Source organism: Electrona antarctica, assembly GCF_951216825.1.
Source record: "Electrona antarctica genome assembly, chromosome: 7".
Classification (NCBI taxonomy): Eukaryota; Metazoa; Chordata; class Actinopteri; order Myctophiformes; family Myctophidae; genus Electrona; species Electrona antarctica.
This window is the reverse complement of record NC_136812.1, coordinates 5,125,708-5,148,009: the sequence shown is the minus strand read 5'-3', so window position 1 is coordinate 5,148,009 and position 22,302 is coordinate 5,125,708. Positions and strand designations below refer to the sequence as shown.

General features: G+C 39.2%; 2 protein-coding genes across 2 annotated transcripts in view; both read right to left on the bottom strand.

Moving 5' to 3' along the window:
• Positions 1 to 3,939: 3,939 nt before the first annotated feature.
• On the bottom strand, positions 3,940 to 12,791 carry LOC306927353 (uncharacterized protein; the record flags this gene model as incomplete). The annotated part of the gene is made up of 4 exons (XM_079507064.1): positions 3,940 to 4,083; positions 4,393 to 4,533; positions 11,396 to 12,009; positions 12,617 to 12,791. 4 exons carry the CDS (start codon positions 12,789 to 12,791, stop codon positions 3,940 to 3,942), a joined length of 1,074 nt encoding a protein of 357 aa, XP_079363190.1.
• A 3,931-nt stretch (positions 12,792 to 16,722) lies between these two features.
• LOC306926621 (uncharacterized protein) overlaps positions 16,723 to 22,302 on the bottom strand; it is a 30,451-nt gene continuing 24,871 nt past the window's right edge. The window contains exon 3 of the mRNA XM_079505978.1: positions 16,723 to 18,177. Coding sequence (XP_079362104.1) covers positions 17,393 to 18,177 — 785 coding nt within the window. The 3' untranslated portion in view covers positions 16,723 to 17,392. The remainder of the gene's footprint in view (positions 18,178 to 22,302) is intronic.

Sequence of the window (22,302 nt, the reverse complement as noted above, 5' to 3'; positions counted from 1 at the left end):
ATATTGAAGAGGGAATCTTGAAAATACTATAAAGTTGCAGCACACGCTGATAGCCAAAGTGCATATTTTTGTATTATTGAATATGTCTTCATGTCTTCATTATGGGTGAAGATAACTTTTACCAGTCACCTTCAAGTGAGATATCTGTACTTTTATGCAGAAGATGCTGTTTCATGTGTTTGTTTGCTTGATTAGATGTTTTAGTACGTTACAATGATTTCTGTATTATTTTAATTACAATTATATTGCTTTTACAGTCATTAGACATGGGACAAGGTGAGATGACATAGTCAGATGTTTGGTTGTGAAGTTTATAATAATGTACTTGGTTTGAGTAGAGAGCTAAATGTTAATTTAGATCTGCAGTAATCTGGAGGGTTAAGTGGGGGCCGTTAAACAACTCGTCCGGTTTCTGTCCACCCCCCCCCACCCCCTCCCACACAAACTCTCTGATTGGCCCACCAGACCACCCTCTGAGTATTTAGCAGGGCTGTGTTGAGTGGTGATAGTTAGTGCAGCAGAGGATATCGCAGCGAGAGGAACCATATAATTTTCTGCTGTACTGGTTATTAGCTAGATTTAAAATATGGATTTACTCCAAACACTGGGGTCCTTCTTAGAGAGACAGCGCCCTGCCTTCTTAATCGAGCAACTCCACGAGCCACTATCTACGGCTGCTATTGAAGAGATACTTGGCATCGCTAGATTAATCACAGCAGAGTACGAGGAGGAAGCGCTGCGCTCCAAGCAGGAAATTGACCGCCAACGCAGACTACCGGATATGGGTTTAAAACCAAACATCGAATTTCACAGATCAGGTTGGTACTTTTATATGATTTGAAGATGCAACCAAGTAGTTCATATTTTGTGTACAGCTGCAAAGGATTGCTAACTTGAAGTTAGTTTTACAGATCCACAAGAGTCTATATTACAGTGGATGCTTTGAGAAACAACAGAAAAACAATGTATATATCCCAGTCAAATATGTTACTTTGCCCAAAATGAGGAAAGATGTGGTAAAAAATAATAATATATGCATATTAAGTTGTAATGAAACATGTAATAACTTTCTCTCATTTCATCTTTGGTCTAGAATCTCTGCAGATTTGTCAGAACTTGTCAGAACTACTGTCAGAACTATCTCCAGACCAACACCTCCCTGTGTGTAAAGAGGAGGTTTCTTCCTTTGAACCTCTAGACCTATCGCTGGGTCCACAGGTCAAAGATGAAGAAATCAGAGAGATAGAGTCTCTAGTCACCACCTCAACTGAAATGGAAAGACAAGCCAATGCAGATGACTGGGGAATATCACAAACGAGTGATGACCAGTTCCTCTTCTCACAACCTGATATAACTAACTGTGTCGAGTGGGAGGAGAACAGACAAGTTCAGGTAGCTTTAAACTTGTCAGAACTACTGTCAGAACTATCTCCAGACCAACACCTCCCTGTGTGTAAAGAGGAGGTTTCTTCCTTTGAACCTCTAGACCTATCGCTGGGTCCACAGGTCAAAGATGAAGAAATCAGAGAGATAGAGTCTCTAGTCACCACCTCAACTGAAATGGAAAGACAAGCCAATGCAGATGACTGGGGAATATCACAAACGAGTGATGACCAGTTCCTCTTCTCACAACCTGATATAATGAACTGTGTCGAGTGGGAGGAGAACAGACAAGTTCAGGTAGCTTTAAACGCACTGAAATCACGCAAACGAAAGAATTTGAACGGACAAATATTGCCTTTGAGCAAAAAGTTGAAATCATCGAAACAGTCCAAGAAGATTGAAATTGTGAAGAAAAGCAAGAAGAGATACAAGATAAGCATGATACCAGTTAGTTGTACCATTTGTGACAAATCAGTGTACGATATGAACTCCCACATGGAGATTCATACAGGGAGAAAATACTTTCCTTATAGATGTCGGATCTGTGCTGAAGGATTTCAACACAAGGCAGATTACTGGCCCCACTTGTTAAAGTGCATGCACTGCTTCCACGGTGCACTGTACACTGGCACGTGAATGAAGAGAATGGAATATTGCTTCATAAACACACCTCAACATTTACCACACAATGCATGTATAGTATACATGATGATACAGGGAAATGTTTTAGTTGTTCATATTCTGATGAAGTATCAAGTATGTACTACACCTGTACTTTACCCCCAAAATGTATAATTGCTACTTTTTTTAACACCAAGGTTTTTTTACTTACAATTTGACAGCTCTTTTATTAGACATTGTTTTAATACCATAATTGTACATATGTTTTTTTTTTATTATAGTTTTGTCAATACAGTTGATGTAATCAAAATGGGGCCTATATATAGTGATATCATATAATCACCAGTTTCTTACTGTGTTTTAACTACAACAGGCTGTGCAATTTCATATAGCAGGTCATAGATTTTTTTCTGTTGTTACACTGTACTCTGGATTATGAATAAAGAGATTTTCATTAATGGTTATTGTTTTGTTATTACATTACATTTGAGTCTAACCTTATTAGCACACAATACAATAGATTGTATTATCACACTACAATATTCATTTTTCAGGGAATAGCTAAAATGCTTCATTTGTAATTGCTTGCTCTTTATCCAAGGTTTACCATTGAGTTTTACAGAATGATTGACCATTGTTTTAGTGCATTATAATCTCCCTGTATACATGGCATGGCAAACAACCATGTGATAACTCTAAATCAAACTTCAATATGATTGAAAATCCATTATGTGATCCAACACTGGTTTACGGCTCAAATAATATGCAGGAGATGCATTTTAACTGAATTTCATATAATTCAAAATGGCAGGTGATCTAGGTCGGAGGCCAAACTTCAGAGCACGAAACTTGTTCGGTATGAGGAGAGGAGACATATGTCATGCCGTTTGGCATGGCCCTCTACCATATTTCTAAGTTCTGCGAAAACCGACTGCACGGTTCAGCCAGAACTGCTATTTTTAACAAATCACCATGGAATATTTATATTTCCATGGTAAATGGATAAACAGCTATTTCTTCAGTGTTTGACTCTGTTACTCTCATTCATTGCTGGGTGTTCTTGACACCTTGTAGGCCTAATTTATTTACATCTGAATAGCAAAGTTATAGACCAAGCACTCAGACAATCAACACGTACAAGTGACGACTCATTGTCATTGTTTTGTCTGCATGTAATGATGGTGCCTCATTTGCAATTGCTTGGTCTATAGGTTTACCATTGAGTTTCACAGAATGATGGGTCATTGTTGTAGTGTGATTGCAGACATTAGCCTACAATAATAATGAGCAACCGCATTTTCAAAGTCCTCCGCCTTTAGGTGAAAAAGTATTAACTCTGCTGGGTTCATAATTTAGGTCAGTTCATTCTGTCACGAAGGCCAAAATGTGCTGAACCCAAATGCAGAGTCACACCAAGCAGAAGTGTGTTCAAAACACTTATTTATTAAAAAAAAAATGCAGAACAAAGGCAAGCTAACACAAGCTGGATAGGCAGAGGATAAGCAATCCCAAAAATGCAAAAACAACGATAGGTATGAGCAAATTACAAATTACCAGAAGTATTCAAGGCAGGGTCCAGAGGAACAAAGACACAAGCAAGAGCTCCAAGGTAGGACATCATAACATGAAAGTATGAACGGACAGTGTGTGTGTGCAGAGAGTCCAGTCTTATAGGTGGTGGGTTGATTGCATCAGTGTTCACAGGTTTGTAATGGGCTGGGGTGATGAGAGTGGAACCAGGTGTGTAACTAGGACTGAAGTGAGCAATGGGATGAGGGAGTGGCCAAAGTGGGAATACAGACAGGGGGAGACTCAAACCATGACACTAGGAAGCTAAAAACACATATCAGCGAGCATAAAAGCTCTATTCGCAGAAACGACAGGGATTACCCGGTTGCCGTTCATTTTAATGACATGAAACATGACATATCCACCTTACGCTTTGTTGGCATGGAGATGGTCCCTCTGCCACCCAGAGGTGGAAACCATGACCTTCTCCTTAAGATACGTGAGGCATATTGGATCTTCACTTGTGTTGCGGTCTCCAAACAAGTATGTATGATAAACAAGTGGCTCAAACTGGAGACCAACATAAGGACAGACATCACAAAGTGGACAAGTTAACGGTTTTTATTAACCACTTCCCCACAGGAGCATTAAACCAACAAACAAAATATATATTACTGTCAGGTACTTTACCAAATCAGGAGAAACAAAGGAGACGCCGGCCAAAACAGGAGAATGAGGGGGGGGCCCAGGCCACCCCCTATAGGGACGTCGAAGCCGTTTCCCCCCTCCCCTAACTAAAACCAATTAACTAATAAGAACAAAAACTATAACTGCCGGCCATCCCCAGGCCAAACTAAACTAAACTAAATTAAGTTTAACTGCAAAGTATGGATTGGGACTGAGCTGTTGCTGGGTCTGTGTCTGCCTTGACACTGAGCTGGCATGGCTTTTATAGCAGAGGGCTGCAGCAGAGGATGATTGGGGAATCTGCTGCAGGTGTGCCAGCCTGGGTGTGTCAGTCTGAGTGGGGAGGAGAGACAAGATTAGGCACAGACAATGATTGAATGACTTGAGTGTAGCTGTTGCCACACGGTCGAAAGAGCTGCGCACGTTCTCGGCTGCGCGCAGCTTAAAGCTTGAGTTTTTAGACAGCTGGTGGATGGAAATTAAGCTCCACCTGCGCTGAATTCTTGCGCGACGGCCAGATTCCCGGAAACGCTCTCCTCCGCTCAAGTCTTCGGCGGAGGTGGAGCTTCTTTTCCATCCACCAGCTGTCTAAAAACTCGGAATTTAAGCTGCGCGCAGCTTAAGAAGTGCGCAGCTTAAGAAAGTTTTGCGCTATGGTGTGGAGACGGTGTGTGTGTGTGTGAGTGATGTCATAGCCACACGCAACAACTTGCGACACCTTAGGCCCAAAAGGTTTAAATGATGAATTCTTACTAAATGTGATGTTGTGAATTTTGAGGTTTTCTCACCTCTGGGGTTTTTTGATACTTTATTTATTTTCTGGATGTTTTTGATATCTTGGTTTTATGTCCCGCTGTCATTGTGTGTGATGTCAATGTTGTGTATTTTGGAGTAAAGACCCTTATACCTTTAATTTATTAGGTCTGACCCCTAGTACATGTATTGGACATTATGCCATCCATTATTTAATTGTCCAATATTCATTTGTTGCCTCAGTCAGTACACTTAAAAGGTATTCCATTTTCATTGTATATATTGCCTTACTATACTGATTGATTTATTATATTGTAGCTATCTTATTCTATTTGGTGTATATTTATAAATGTTCCCTTTATCATGGAAAAAATATACCACCTGTACTCACCTGTGGGCAGTCCCTCCCCATGGTAACGGATTGGTGTGGGGCATTTGATTGGCCCCCACTGATCCCAGAGTTGTATTAATGCTGACTGTTTGTCAGTTCTGCTTTATGCCTGATGAAGGTCTGACGACCGAAACGTTGCAATAAAATCCAATAGCTAAAGTACAACATAATGCTTAAAACACTAAAATGGGTTCCCGTCCAGAATGGGTTAATATGGTCGTATAGCATTGAAGCTGCCACCCGACCTGTCAGAGCAGCAAATGAACATGGTTCTATGTATATGAGTATACATGTAAATAGTTCAATTCAACTTTGTAAATACTAAATGTATTTATTGTTATTTTGTCTTTGGGTAAAAATATAATTTTAATATAATAATATAATATAATATAATCTTAATAAAAAGATAATTTGAACATTTTAAGAATACCGTACTTCACATTTTATACACTTAATCATGTTAAAAATCAAGTAGATAATTAACACAAATCAATATAACGTACATTAATTGAACATTAAACAGTAAACGGGAATAGATTACACATTGCACTGAACTGAACTGAATGTGAACAGCCGGTCCATCCATCCATCCTCTCTCTCTCCGCTTTCTCTCGCTCTCCCGCTGGAAAGCGGAGAGAGAGGGAAGCCTGAAGACTCATGTCCTCTTTGAGGAGCTCATCATCTCTCCCTCTCTTCCTCGGGCCAGCCTCCACATTGGGACCCAGTGTTGTTTTTGGCAGCAAATTTAGATTTTAGTTTTAGTCCTATAAAGTCTCTTGAATAGTTTTCATTTAGTTTTAGTCACATTTTAGTCTTACTGTTAGTCTAGTTTCAGTCGACTGAATCTACGGTTGATTTAGTCGACTGAAGTTTTGCCATCAAGGCCACTGTTTTTTACTGTGTATTGTGATCAAGAGCAGGTATATAGTATTTAATTGTTATTCACTTAGGGAGGGTTTTTTATTACAATTAAGTACTGGCCTACCGGCATGTGCACTTAAGCCCCTCCAACTGATCCAAAATGCCGCAGCACGCTTGGTCTTCAACCAGCCAAAATTCTCACACGTCTCCCCCCTTCTCCGCTCCCTCCATTGGTTCCCGGTCGCTGCCCGCACAGAATACAAAACTCTGATGCTGGCATTCAAAGCAACCAAAGGCATGGCCCCCCCCATATCTCACAAGTATGATCGTACCCTACAAACCCTCCCGCTCACTCAGATCAGCCAACGCAGGGAAGCTGGAGGTACCTTCACTAGAAACGCCGGGACAACGCTCCACACGTCCCAAACTCTTCTCCCTTCTGGCTCCAAAACTCTGGAATGCACTTCCCATCGCAGTCAGAACTGCAGCCTCACTCCCAATCTTCCGCCATAGTCTGAAAACCAACCTCTTCAGACTCCACCATGGCCCGTAGCACTTGCCCTAGCCTAGCCCCTTAGATAGCACATTATGTAGACTTAGATAGTAGTTTAAACAGACTTATAGCTTGTTATGTAGACAGCTCTAGAATTGCACTTTATGTAGTCATAGCACTTTATAGTACACATGTATAATATATTTTATAGTATAGTATGTATAGTTTACATAGATACTCCACTGTTACGTTCTTAGTTTACGCATGATTCATGATAACTACTTTTTATATATGTGATGTATGCCATGCTTTTTGAAATGTAAGTCGCTCTGGATTAAGAGCGTCTGCTAAATGCCTAAATTGTAAATTGTAAGTATAGGACATTTTGATTATTTCTTTGCTTTTGGACCTGCACCGCCCTGCTCGCACTGTAAATAGCACCTTGTAGCACTTGTACATATATTGTTTTCCATTAACCTGTATACCACAAAAAGAAAAGAGTAATAAAACAACTTTTGGCATTTTACCACCTTGCCTTATTTAATAACCGTCCTAGACTCGGTGAGTCGTTACAGGGGTCCCTGGCATATCTTTTCAAATGGAGGGCCGCAGGCTCATTACTGCCAATTTGGGGGTCCCTGACATGAAAATGTTTGGGAACCACACCGCCAATCAATATTAAAACTGTTTAAGTGCCAGGGACGTTAAGACGAGCTGAATCTAATTATGCACTGATTTCCAGGGGCGTTATTTTTTTGTATCCATATTTTGAAAATGCCTCTACTCTGGTGTGCAGGTGATGACATGCACAATATAATTACATTTTCTTTCTTTTATTTATAATGGGCTTCGGTGGCATCGATGACCAAAACTGGTGTCCACCCCCTGGCACTTTTTAAAGACTAGGGTGCAAATGGCTTTTATGGGCATTTTACTCTAAAACGGATGGGAATCAAACAGTGTATATGAAAACAGGTGAATGAAATCATGATTCATTTTTATTCATGCTGGTCGTTTTTTTCTCCTATAGCCTATGTCCTTAAAGACCTTACAAAAGGTAAGGTCCTTCTAACCGCTGCCCCGTGGTGGATCTGAACTGGACAGCAATTAATAATCTGAGTGATTATACTGTAATTATGTATCTATTTTTTAACATGTTACAGCGGGAGTGAGTGACAGGTCGTTTCAGGGAAGCAATCTGGTTATGGTTAAAGGCGTCCAGCTGAGCTTCAAGCGAGCGTGATTCATTGAATACATTATTCAAAATATAAAAGGCACATTCTTGGTTGAATGCGTATGAAAATTCTTCTGATTGTGATTCTGACAATGGTCAAGTACAGTATATGTTATTTCAGTAGGCCTATAATTGACAGCTGAGCTAAACCAATTTTGTCAATTTTGAACGATTCTACAAATGTCTTCTAAATCCTGATGGTTTTCTGAAAAACCCATGTTTCTATGTCTATGTCGAGGACCCCCATGCATGACCCCATGTCTATGTCAAGGACCCCCAAAAATAATAAATAAAAGTAATTGCCCCCCATCTGAAAATATGTTGTTCCAGGGACCTCCCAGAAGCAAAGATTTGAGCTAAAAATGTTCGCTCTGAAAGAATATATATTCAAAGACTTGTACCCCATTTTCACGATTTTTCAAAAATAACAGACCTACAAGTTCTTGCTTGTAGATCTGCTATTTTTCAATAGCTAAAGTATAACATAATGCTTAAAACACCAAAAGGCTAGTAACTAAAAGTTTTCAAATAATTGTAGTGGAGTAAAAGTAAAAATTTTGGCTCTGAGATGTATAGTGGAGTATAAGTAAAAGTACTGTAAATTGGAAATACTCAAGTAAATTACAAATACCTCAAAATTGTACGTAAGTACAGTACTTAGTTACTTTCCACCACTGGAACAGCAGCCAGTGTTGTTTTCGTCGACTATGACGAAAAATGTCCGTCGACTAACGTTTTTCACTGACGAAAATATACATAAAAACTAAATAAAAACTAAGCCATGGTGACTAAAACTATATGACTAAATATACTGACAATTTCGTCAACAAATAAAAACTAGACTAAAATGTTAGGAAGGGACAAGAGATCCAGTATAAGTCATTTTACACTTGGTTGCATGCTGAAAATAGCAGATAGAATAGATAGAATAGCAGAATAGATCGGCTATTTTCAGCAAGTGTAAAAACAGTCATCACGATAGCATCGACGCCCACCAAAATACATTTTAATCGACTAAATCAAATGTAGCCCATCGCGCATTGCAAAGTGAAACAGTCTGAAACTCATCAGCTCCGTTGTGCTAGGAAGCTGTGTGTGTGTGTGTGTGTGTGTGTGTGTGTGTGTGTGTGTGTGTGTGTGTGTGTGTGTGTGTGTGTCATTTTTGGCAGCAAATTTTGATTTTAGTTTTAGTCATAGTCTCTTGAATAGTTTTCCAGGTCACATTTCAGTCACCTGGAATGTTTTAGTGTTAGTCTAGTTTTAGTCGACTAAATATCATAAGATTTTAGTCGACTAAATCTACAGTTGATTTAGTAGAACAAAATGTATTTTGTCGGGCCTTGATGTCGTCGTAATGCAAATAGTACATCTGTTACTTTCAGCATGTGTAAAATGACTTATACTGGATCTCTTGTCCCTTCCTAACATTTTAGTCTAGTTTTACTAGTCGACGAACATTTTTCATATTAGTATTAGTCGACAAAATCAACAGGTGTGTGTGTGTGTGTGTGTGTGTGTGTGTGTGTGTGTGTGTGTGTGTCTATATATTTTTATGATTTGGAATGCATTTGCCTTTCGTGAACACGTGCCTAGGTGTATTTTAACATGAATCATAATGGTGGTATACTTGAGAGCCAAATATTTTCTGAGGTGGTTCTGCTTGTTGTAAAAAGGTTGAGAACCACTGATTTAACCATATTTCTGTTGTCCTTTTTCTCAATTTCATAGGCTCAACATTATTCTTATCAATGGTAAAATGTGTTTTATCTAATTAGTTAGAGTTTTGCTTAAAAGTAATCCAAAAGTAACTGAAAGTAACCCCCCTACTTTTTAAATTGTGGTACTAAAAGTAACCTTCCCAACCCTGTATGTCCATGTTTGAATAATTTGACCTGTTCATTCTCGTTCGTTCAATTCTCACCTGTCATTTGAAATACCTATAGTCTGTCACAGTGACAGTAAGGGTTCGGTCTATATCTAATCTAATCTAATACCTATAGTCTGTCACAGTGACAGTAAGGGTTCAGTCTATATCTAATCTAATCTAATCTTGTGAACATTCAGGATCGCACTCTGGCATGTCATTCCTACAGGCTCATAGGACGTGTTCAGAACTTGATTGATTTATTAACAGTTTGCAGAATTACAGTACATTTCAAGTACAACTCAATAAAAAACAAACTGTTAACTGTGAGTGGACGACACCATAAAGCATTACACTTGTTTACAATAGGGCCCACTATTTTCAATTCATCAAAAAATAATAATACCGCACCGGAGTGCACTCGCCTATTAGTTTGCATTTCACAGTGCGCTCAGTGCGCTATTTCCGAATGCGCCCATAGTCATACAACTGCCTCAGCACAGTAACTTAAAGCTGTTATAAGCAATGATATGTCAACATTTGAATGACCTCAGGTCCGTTCTTGTTTAGGGGTTTCTGTTCATAAAGTTACACCTTTGAATGCTCCAGGTGTTTCCTATCAACCAATCTTTCGACTGCCTGCATTGAAGTACTGGTAACCGTTCCAGCCACGATAATCTCATCTCCCAGCAGCTCTGTAATGTCCTTTTTAAGGTGGATTTCCCACCCAGATACATGCATTATTTATTGGTTATTTTAACACACACACGTACGGATCAAATCACCAAACTGTTTTATAGTGAAAGATCATAAAGATTCTGCATGAGATATTTGATAGACAAAATCAGCTAGATCGGTAAATTGTGTATTTATATAGAGCCTATATCCAAGGCGCTTTACATAGATTCTGCATTACATTCACCCATTCACACACACATTCATACATCGATGGCGGAGGAAACCATGCAACTTTTCAAGGCACCAACCTGCTCATCAGGAGCAATTAGTGGTTCAGCATCTTGCTCAAGGACACTTCGACACTAACTCTGGGGGAGCCCGGGTTAGAACTGGGAACCTTCCGTTTCCCAAGCAGTCACTCCACCCCTGAGACACTTCTCAATCTGTTCAATAATTATAATGAGGGATGAGGGTCACGAAAAATGTGCCACAATCTGTACAATTATACCCTTTCTCACAAATGTCACTTATTGTGGATGGAGGTTGTTTTATTTGTTTAATGTGTTTAAAGTGTTCTATGAATGCTAATATGCTCGTTCTGTATGAAATATAAATGTATAAAGTCAGCTCGGAAGACATACAAGATAATGCTACTCTAATAGATCTCTAGATAATGCTAGATTGTTCTCCTTTATGAACCCTCATCATGTGTCTCTGTAGAACATAATTTACAGTGAAACATTTGCCACAACGTATACAACTATAGGGCTTTTCCCCTGTATGGGTCCTTGTGTGTCTCTTCAGATCAATATTCTGAGTAAAGTTTTTTCCACACACTGTACAACTATAAGGTTTTTCCCCTGTATGAGTTCTCATGTGTATTGACCGGTGACTAATTTGCCGAAAAACTTTCCCACAAACTGGACAACTGAATCGCTTTTCCCCTGTATGGATATTCATGTGTCTTTTCAGACTTCCCTTTGTATTAAAACATCTGCCACAATCTGTGCACTTGAACCCATTCTCCCCAGTGCGACTTCTTGTGGATGAAGTTTGTTTTACTGATTTCGGGCCCTGGGACCGCTTGTTTCTCAAAGCTGTTTGTCCTTTCACGTCTTGCGTCTTCGGTTCTTGTAAATCGGCATGAGCTTTGCTGCTTTCCTCCCACCCATCCCTGTGGTGTGGATTGGGGAGGTGGATACCACAAGATGGTTGTGACGCTCCATGGTCCATGTGTTCAGTTGAGGTGCTGGCTACAGGCTGATCTGTCTCTCCGTTTTCAACACCATCTTCACATTCCACTGCTATCAATGGAAATGTTGACACATCAGCAGCCTCTAGCCTTTGAAGCAGCTCATCTTCACTTTTCACTGCTACTATTGTCAACGTTGCCCCATCAGCCTCCTCTGGTCTTTGAAGTAGTTCCTCATGCTCCTCTTTCACCCGTGGAGGCTCCGGTTCCTCCTGGACCAGACTGGAGGTCGTCGCCTGACCTTCAGGTGAAACCTCTTTACACACAGGGAGGTGCAGGGAGTCTGAACAAAAGATAAAATGGGAGAAAAACACGACATGATTCATTTGGGGTGGTTCCACAATTGTTGTTTGGTTCTATAGCGTTCAAATGTAATGTTATATCAAGATAAATGCTTGATTTCTCATCACAGAAAGAAAGTCTGCACACCGTTATTTAAGCTCCCAGTAGTTTATTAGGAAATCAGGAATCAACGTTTCGACCCTTCCGGGTCTTCCTGATGAAGACCCGGAGGGTCTGTACCCGTCAACATTGTTGAGATGTGCGTGCTTCCCGTTTGGATGTTCTCTCTCACCACACTCCCACCCAAATGTTGGTTGACAAAATCGTCCACTAAAACTTTCACAGTCGTAGTTGTTGGAATACCCCCTTTTAAAGTAAGTTTTCTAATAGTCAGTTTGTCTGATGAATAAGTATTAAACTAGCATGAGTTATACAACTATTCCCATAAAGAAATTAAAACTACAATGTAATTTCAGCAACCTAACATTTAAAACCACTGTTAACCCATATTGTTGTTGTTGATTGACAGTGTTTAAATGTAGCCTTTAAAATAAAATAACCTCATCCTATGTGAAACTAACTTTTTGCAGTGTGATGAATTTACCAACCTGATCCGTGCAATTGCACGGGTGGTTTTAAAACCATTTCCAGTAGTCTGCGTTGGTGCTCATTCTCCTGCCTGGAATGAAGCGCTTTGTCCTCATACTCTGTTACAATTCTTCCAACAATCCCAAATATCTCTTCAGCAGCTGCAGATAGTCGCTCATTGACCAACGACTTCATTGTTTCTAGTAAATCCATATCTTAAAGCTCTCTATGTCTTTAACCCGACTTAGCCTTCAAACTCACTATATTGTAATACAATAAAACAACTACTAAAAGGTTCTATAAGTATCTTCAGAAGCTGTTCACTGTGTTCAGAGGAAGATTTTTTGAAAACCTACTAGGCTATTTCTAACCCAGAAGACCTTTAGCTCTTAACACGCTTGAGAACAAGTTAAAGTGTCACCACATGCACACGGACCGCCCTGCTACTTACATATGTGCATGGTCTGATGGCCAATCAAGTGTGAGGGGTAGAGAGATACTGGACAATAGATGTTTAACTGTGCCCCCCCCCCCCCCCCCCCCACACACACACACACACACATGTAAATGCATCATCCCTAAATGGTATCAGGTAGCCTAAGCCTACCGTTTAACATTCAAACAATAGGGGAAAAACTATCTCACCTTGTCCAATGTCTAATTGTAATGTAACTGGAGGACAGAGTGTGTGTGTGAGTGTGAAACTTTCAGTTTCATTTGTACTTTGTCTTCATTTAAAGTACAGTTCTGTGTTATTTGATACTAAGATAAGACACATTTATTGAATGGGTGACAACCTGTTTCCACTTTTTACCGACGTATAGTGTATCACTGTCAATACAAGTAAGATATGTGTACTTTTAATCAGGTATGCAGTGGAATGCTGTTTAGTGTTCACGTTTATTTGTATGTGTTTTTTTAATCGATGATTATATAGCTTTTATTGATTGATTGTTGAAATGTGAAAAAAAAGCAAGAGACGCAAGATAAGCACGATGCCAGTTAGCTGTAGAGTTGGTGGTGAATCTGTGCGTGATATGAACACCCACGTGGAGATTCATACGGGAGAAAATCTACTACGGCATCTAGCCGTTACAGATGTAGGATTTGTTTTCAGGGATTCAAACACAAGGCAGAGTACTTACCCCACTTATTAAGGTGCATCCACTGCCTTCACGGCAAACTCTACACCGGCGTATGAGTTAAGATATTCTCATACATTGTTATTATAATATGTTCCATATCATTACATTGGAATATTGTGTTGACAATACTAGTGTCCAGCTCTCAAAACATGCCTTAACACACAAATGTTTATATTATCTTTTTCTTGGTGTGTGTGAAACTTTCAGTTTCATTTGTACTTTGTCTTCATTTAAAGTACAGTTTCTGTGTTATTTGATACTAAGATAAGACACATTTATTTTATGGGTGACAACCTGTTTCCACTTTTTACCGACGTATAGTGTATCACTGTCAATACAAGTAAGATATGTGTACTTTTAATCAGGTATGCAGTGGAATGCTGTTTAGTGTTCACGTTTATTTGTATGTGTTTAATCGATGATTATATAGCTTTTATTGATTGATTGTTATGTTGATAATTATTTTGTTCTTTGTTTGAGTATGGAGTGCATTCACATTTAGATTTGCTGTGATTTGAAAGGTTAACTAAACAACTGTTTGTCTAGTGTGCGAGCAGACTAGACAAGAGGGTCTCTGATTGGCCCATCAGACACACCCTCTGGTTGGCTCATAAGACACACCCTCTGTGAGTATTTAGCAGGGCTCTGTTTAAAATAATGAATTAGTGCAGCAGAGGGTAACAGAGGCAGAGCTACAGTTTACTGTAATCTGTGCTTAATTGAGCTGATTAATATCTAAACATCCCTCTTCTAGAAATAGTCAGATATACATTTTGCTTTGACATGCATTACTTGATGTACTAGATTATTAGAAGACATTATGTTTTTACTTTTAGTGATTTGAAAGCTTGGTGTACAGTCAGACACCAACTGTGGGGGTCTTTCTTAATCGAGCGACTCCACACGCCACACCACCTGCATCTACAGCTGCTGCTGAAGATATACCTGGTCACAGCGGAGAGCGGGGACGAAGCTTTGCGCTCCAAGCATGCAGGGAATTGACCGACAACGCAGACTAACAGGTATGGTTTTAAAAACAATGTGTGCATTGTGATACAGCTGGTTGCTGCATAGTGCATACAGTCCAAAACAGAGTGTTTTCATATATTGTATACCACAGTCTATGTATAGTGATATATTACAATGGATGCAGATGATAACAAATCAGTTTCTGGTTCTTCTTACATGGTTTGAAACATATTTAACACATAAGACATTGGTTTTGTCATACTATGATGTTACTTCAAAGGCACTTCTTCATTATGCATGATGATGACAATGATACTTTGACATGAACAAGTAGCCTAATAGATGAAGTTAAAGGGGCATTCCACTCATTTTCAACATTTTACTATGTCATTACTTAATATACCTTAGAGCTGTTGTGTGTAAATAATACAAAAGTCCCTCCATTATGTGTTTCCTAGAACTGGAGGTCTTGCTAGTTTGACTGTAATTTTTTTTAATTACAGTTCTAGGAAACACACAATGGGTGGACTTTTTTTATTATTTCCAGCTCTAGGGTATATTTATGACATAGTGAAATGTTGAAAATGGGTTACCCCTTTAATGCAACATACAATGACTTTCTCTCATTGTATCCTTTCCCTAGACTCTCTGCAGGCTTCCTTTGAACCTCTGGGCCAACACCTCCCTGTGGAGGTTTCTTCTGAGCAGCAGGAGAGGAACCCCGGTCTGGTCCACGAGGAACCGCAGGGTCCACAGGTCAAAGAGGAAGAAAACGGAGAGAAAGATGCAGATGCGGAGGACCGTGGAGCATCACAACCGACGACTAGTGATGAACAACTCCTCTTCTCAGGGAATATAACGAACGAGTGGGAGGAGACCAGGGGGGTTCAGGAAGCTTTAAACGCGCTTAAATCATGCAAAAGATGGAACGCAAAGCCTTTGGGCAACAAACGGTCATACTTCCAGGAAGTGAAATCGTCAATCAAACGATCCAAATCCACGAAGGGTCAAAAAAATGTGAAGAAAAGCAAGAGACGCAAGATAAGCACAATGCCAGTTAGCTGTAGAGTTGGTGGTGAATCTGTGCGTGATATGAACACCCACGTGGAGATTCATACGGGGAGAAAAACTACTACGGCATCTAGCCGTTACAGATGTAGGATTTGTTTTCAGGGATTCAAACACAAGGCAGAGTACTTACCCCACTTATTAAGGTGCATCCACTGCCTTCACGGCAAACTCTACACCGGCGTATGAGTTAAGATATTCTCATACATTGTTATGTTATTATAATATATTCCATATCATTACATTGGAATATTGTGTTGACAATACTAGTGTCCAGCTCACAAAACATGCCTTAACACACGTTGTTTATATTATCTTTTTCTGGTTTTGTGAGCTAGTTTTGCAATGTTTTGCTAGTTTGACATATCTGTTTACACTTTATTCTCTTAATTGTACATACATTTTTTTTTCTTATGTCAATAGGTCCATTGAATAGATTTAATGAAAATTGAGAATGAATCTAGTATATTATGCATAGTGATAGTAGTGATATGGAAACACTCTGTTTCTCGATTTGGACAGAGATATATTACATAGTTTCATGTTTTAACCAGGCTATGCCTAAAGTGCCCCACGCCATTGAGAAAGTGTGTTCAGCTGATGTCTATTACAAACTGTACTCAGCAATATGAATAAATAGATTTGTATTAATTGTTTTATACTGTATTATTAGTATTACATTCCCATACCATTACATTAGAAAATTGTGTTAATCGTATTAGCAGAAATACAATACAAAATGATTACACTACAACATAACTTGACAGTGCATTCCACCAAAAAGTAATCTTCCTTCATTCCCATGTAGATGAAGGGTTTGGGTTTGTGTAGGTATTTAATTAAATCACCATGGAATTTCCATGGCAAATGTGAGAAAGAAAAAAACACATGTATTTGCATAAACAGCTATTTATTCAGTGTTTGACTCTCAGTTACTCTCATTCATTGATGGGTGTGCTTGACACCTTGTAATTGAATTTTGGTGGCTCATTTGCAATTGCTTGGTCTACAGGTTTACCATTGAGTTTCACAGAATGATGGGTCATTGTTGCAGTCTGATAGCAGTACCAGACATTACAATAATTTTCCTATTTACATGGCATGGTAAACAAGTGGTGTCATTTTAAACAGCAACCAACATGAGACCATTCAGTTCCAAACATTTGTAATCACATTATCTGAGATAATAAACCCTGTTTTTTTGTTTTAGCTGTTTCTGTATACTATGAAATGCACTTTGTGTATTTTAAGATTTATACAAAGATGGCGGAGGAAACCATGCAAGGCACCAACCTGCTCATCAGGAGCAATTAGGGGTTCAGCGTCTTGCTCAAGGACACTTCGACACTAACTCTGGGGGAGCCCGGGTTAGAATTGGGAACCTTCCGTTTCCCAAGCAGTCACTCCACCCCTGAGCCACTTCTCAATCTGTTCAATAATTATAATGATGGTCACGAAAAATGTGCCACAATTTGTACAATTATACCCTTTCTCACAAATGTGACTTATTGTGGATGGAGTTTATTTAATAAAGTGTTTAATGAATGCTAATATGCTCGTTCTGTATGAAATATAAATTGTCAGCTCGGAAGACATAAAAGATAATGCTACTCTTCAACTAATAGATTGTTCTCCTTTATGAACCCTCATGTGTCTCTTTAGAACATGATTTACAGTGAAACATCTGCCACAGAGTATACAGCTATAGGGCTTTTCCCCTGTATGGGTCCTCGTGTGTCTCTTCAGATCAATATTCTGAGTGAAGTTTTTTCCACACACTGTACAACTAAAAGGTTTTTCCCCCGTATGAGTTCTCATATGTACTGTCTGGTAACTAATTTGACGAAAAACTTTCCCACAAACTGGACAACTGAATCGCTTTTCCCCTGTATGGATAGTCATGTGTCTTGTCAGACTTCCCTTTGTATTAAAACATCTGCCACAATCTGTGCACTTGAACCCATTCTCCCCAATGCGACTTCTTGTGGATGAAGTTTGTTTTACTGATTTCGGGCCCTGGGACCGCTTGTTTCTCAAAGCTGTTTGTCCTTTCACGTCTTGCGTCTTCGGTTCTTGTAAATCTGCATGAGCTTTGCTGCTTTCCTCCCACTCATCCCTGTGGTGTGGATTGGGGAGGTGGACACCACAATATGGTTGTGACGCTCCATGGTCCATGTGTTCAGTTGAGGTGCTGGCTACAGGCTCTGTCTGAAGCAGCTCATCTTCACTTTTCACTGCTACTATTGTCAACGTTGCCCCATCAGCCTCCTCTGGTCTTTGAAGTAGTTCCTCATGCTCCTCTTTCACCCGTGGAGGCTCCGGTTCCTCCTGGACCAGACTGGAGGTCGTCGCATGACCTTCAGGTGAAACCTCTTTACACACAGGGAGGTGCAGGGAGTCTGAACAAAAGATAAAATGGATGACATGAATTAGGCCTATTTGGAGTGGTTCCACAATTGTTGTTTGATTCTATAGTGTTCAAATGTAATGTTATATCAGGATAAATGCTTGATTTCTCATCACAGAATGCTTGAAGGTATAGGAAGTCTGCACACCGTTCTTTAAGCTCCCAGTAGTTTATTAGGAAATCAGGAATCAACGTTTCGACCCCTCCGGGTCTTCACCAGGAAGGGTCTTCTTGATGAAGACCTGGAGGGTCTGCACCCGTCAACATTTTTGAGATGTGCGTGCTTCCTGTTTGATGTTCTCTCTGATACATTGTTATGTTATATATTATATATTCCATATCATTACATTGTAATATTGTGTTGACAATACTAGTGTCCAGCTCCCAAAACATGCCTTAACACACAAATGTTTATATTATTTTTCTGGTTCTGTGAGCTAGTTTTGCTAGTTTGACATATAGCTGTTTACACATTACTTTATTCTCTTAATTGTACAAATTGAGAATTAATCTAGTATATTATGCATAGTGATACTATAGTAGTGATATGGAAACACTCAGGTCTGCGATATATTACATAGTTCCATGTTTTAACCAGGCTTGCCTAAAGTGCCGCACGCCATTGAGAAAGTGTGTTCAGTTCAGTCTATTACAAACTGTTCTCAGCAATATCAATACATTTATTTCCATTAATTGTTTTATACTGTATTATTATTACATTAACATACCATTACATTAGAATATTGTGTTAATCGTATTAGCAGAAATACAATACAAAATTATTACACTACAACATAACTTGACAAAAGTCATCTTCCTTCATTCCCATGTAGATGAAGGGTTTGTGTTTCTGTAGGTATTTCATCAAATCACCATGGAATATACATCTGAATAGCAAAGCTATAGAACAAGCACTCAGACAATCAATACGTAAAAGTGATGAGACATTACAATAATTGTCATATTTACATGTCATGGTAAACAAGTGGTCATTTAAACTAGAGATGTCCCGATACTGTATCGGAACAGTATCGGATCGGCCCTTTTTTGGTCATATCGGTATCGGCAAATAGAATAACCACCGCTCCGACACAGGGGCAAATACAGTGTTGGTGCATGTGGAGTTTACTTTCGAGTTGCCCACTGCAAGTGCACATTTGAGTGAGGAGTCTGCTATAAACACAACACAAGATATATAGCTAGATAGCTATAAACACTATTCCCGGTCAGTGGACTTCAAAATAAGATCTTCATTATTGTTCTATTATAAATATTATTCTCTGGTATCGGTATTCCTAATTTAAACCTTGTAATAAATGCATTTTAAACAGAAACCAACAGTTCCAAACCTTTCTAATCACATTTTTTGAGATAATAAACCCTGTTTTTTTGTTTTAGCCGCTTTTGTGTAGTATGAAACTTTGTGTATTTTAAGATGGGATACTTTTGATATAGTTAGCATATATTGAAGAGGGAATCTTGAAAATACAATAAAGTGGCAGCACACGCTAATAGCCAAAGTGCCTATATTTTATTAGGAAGCAGCGTAGCTGAGTAATACATGAATAGGTCTCCATGTCTTCATTATGGGTGAAGTTGACTTTTACCAGTCACTTTAAAGTGAGATATCTGTACTTTTAATCAAGTATGCAGAAGATGCTGTTTCATGTGTTCGTTTCGCTTGATTAGATGTTTTAGTATGTTACAATGTTTTCTGTATTGTTTTAAGTAGAGATGTCCCAATACTGTATCGGTATCGGAAAAGTATCGGTATTGGCACTTATTTGTCATATCGGGTCAAATCGGTATCGGCGAATATGCAAGTCTGACCACCGATCCGACACGGGGGTAAGGGGTTGACAATATGGCAGGTAAAATAAAATGTTGGGGCATGTGGAGCTTGCTTTCAAATTGCCCAAACTGCAAGTGCACATTTGAGTCTAGATAGCTATAAACACAACACGAGATCACAAGCCACTATCTACGGCTGCTGCTGAAGAGATATTTGGCATCGCTCCAAGCAGGAAATTGACCGCCAACGCAGACTACTGGATATGGTTTTAAAACCAAACATCAAATTGCACAGAGCAGGTTAGTAAATGTTCTATGATTTGAAGATACAACCAAGTTGTTAAGATTTTGTGTACAGCTGCAAAGGATTGCTAACTTGGAGTTCGTTTTACAGATCAACCACAGTCTATATTACAGTGGATGCTTTGAGAAAATAGAGAAAAAAACAATGTAAGCCTATATTTCCCAGTCTATGCTACTTTGCCCAAAATGGGGAAAGATGTTTAACAATCTTTCAGTATCAGCTAACACAGAAATTGTCGGATCGGACCGGAAACGAATAATCACATTATCTGAGATAATAAACCCTGTTTTTTGTTTGTTTTTTGCCGTGTCTGTGTACTATAAGTGGGGGCAGTTAAACAACTCGTCTGGTTTCTGTCCACCCCCCCCCCCCCCCCCCCCCTCCACATAACCTCTCTGATATTCTGACATCTGCATAGACTCCATACTTGGGCATGCCTGACAAAGAACTCCATAAATGGGCATAAAAGGGACACAGACATAACTAGAATTAATTATTATAAAGTTGCAGAGAAATAATTAAATATATGTAAAGCCCTTGTAACTATTATAACTTTAGTACTGGCACCATCACACCATCAATCGCAAATAAGTCATCAGTTTGTATCTGTTCACATTCACAATGTACCATAGAGGGATCTCTTTCCAAGTCTTTTATACCCCTATTAACATGGGAGTGGAAAATATGCTGAAAGTATGTACATTTTTCAATAAAAATAATAATTTTGTGTTGTGTTTCTTCAGATCACAACTTTGACCAAAGCATTTGCCACAAACTGTACAACAAAAGGGTTTTCCCTTGAATGAGTTCGCAATTCGAGTTTGCAGCTGTGCTTTTAGACCATAGCTTTTTGCGACAAACAATGCAACTATATATATGTGTTTACCTGTAGGCAGGTTACCATATGTCTTTTCAGATTATTATTTTGACCAAAGCATTTACCACAAACTGTATAGGTATAGGGCTTTAACCCTGAAATGTGATATAAAAACTTGCATTGCCTATTTAGGACATTGCCTATTGAATTATCTAGCCTATTAGACCTAGTATTTAGGTAAAAGTTGTCAACCATAAAAACCCTTTAAATATACTTTAATTACTGTACTAAAAAGTATTTCATCTTAAAACACCCAATGACAAAGTGTTATTGGGTTATTGTTATTGTACACAAGATAGTACAAACAAACAACTTAAATAAAGCCATAATGTCTGGATAATAATGTAATGATAAGTGAATGTAATATTACATTAAACAATTATATGAATTCATGACAATGAATGAATGGAAATCTCTTTATTCATATTCCTGAGTACAGTTTGTAAAACCACCACAACAATAACACTAGCTTTGTGGCCTGTTGTAGATAAAAAATACAGCAAACTGGTGATTGTATAACATATCATCACTATATTATACTATATGTCAGGCGCGCCTGAGCCATGGAGCAAACGGAGCAGCTGCGACACCAGATTAAAAAGAGGGGGCGCATTGCGACACCACTTTCAGTCCCCCCCCCCCCGGCCGCCGCCGCCGCCGCCACGCTCGAAGCGCACGGTGCGCGACAGCGAGAGAGAGGAGGAGAGGGTGTTTGTCTATGTGTGCGTGAGCGCGGCACGCGCGGAGAGAGAGAGGGAGAGAGAGTGGGATGCTGCGTGTTAAAAAATAAATAGGCTACTAATTCGCGCATTGCATCCAATAATGCCCGGCTTGCCCACCTGTGTGAATCACTTACTTTGTGCTTGCTGCTAGTTTTCAGAAGAATTAATCCAAGGTTTGTCATATTATGTTTTAAAGTAGGCATACATTTTAGCTGGTCAGTCAGTGTGTGCAGACTCAGAGAGAGAAGCAGCACTGCTCTGCTGATTAAATTGATATGACCTAGATATGTCATATGCGCTGACTGGCAAGTTAATTAGTTATTTGGCAACACCTGTGTGAAATACCAGAATAAGCTTTTTCTTTTTTTTTGTGGCCATCTACAGGCCGGCCATGACTGTACTACAGCTGGAAGTTTTTTCCAC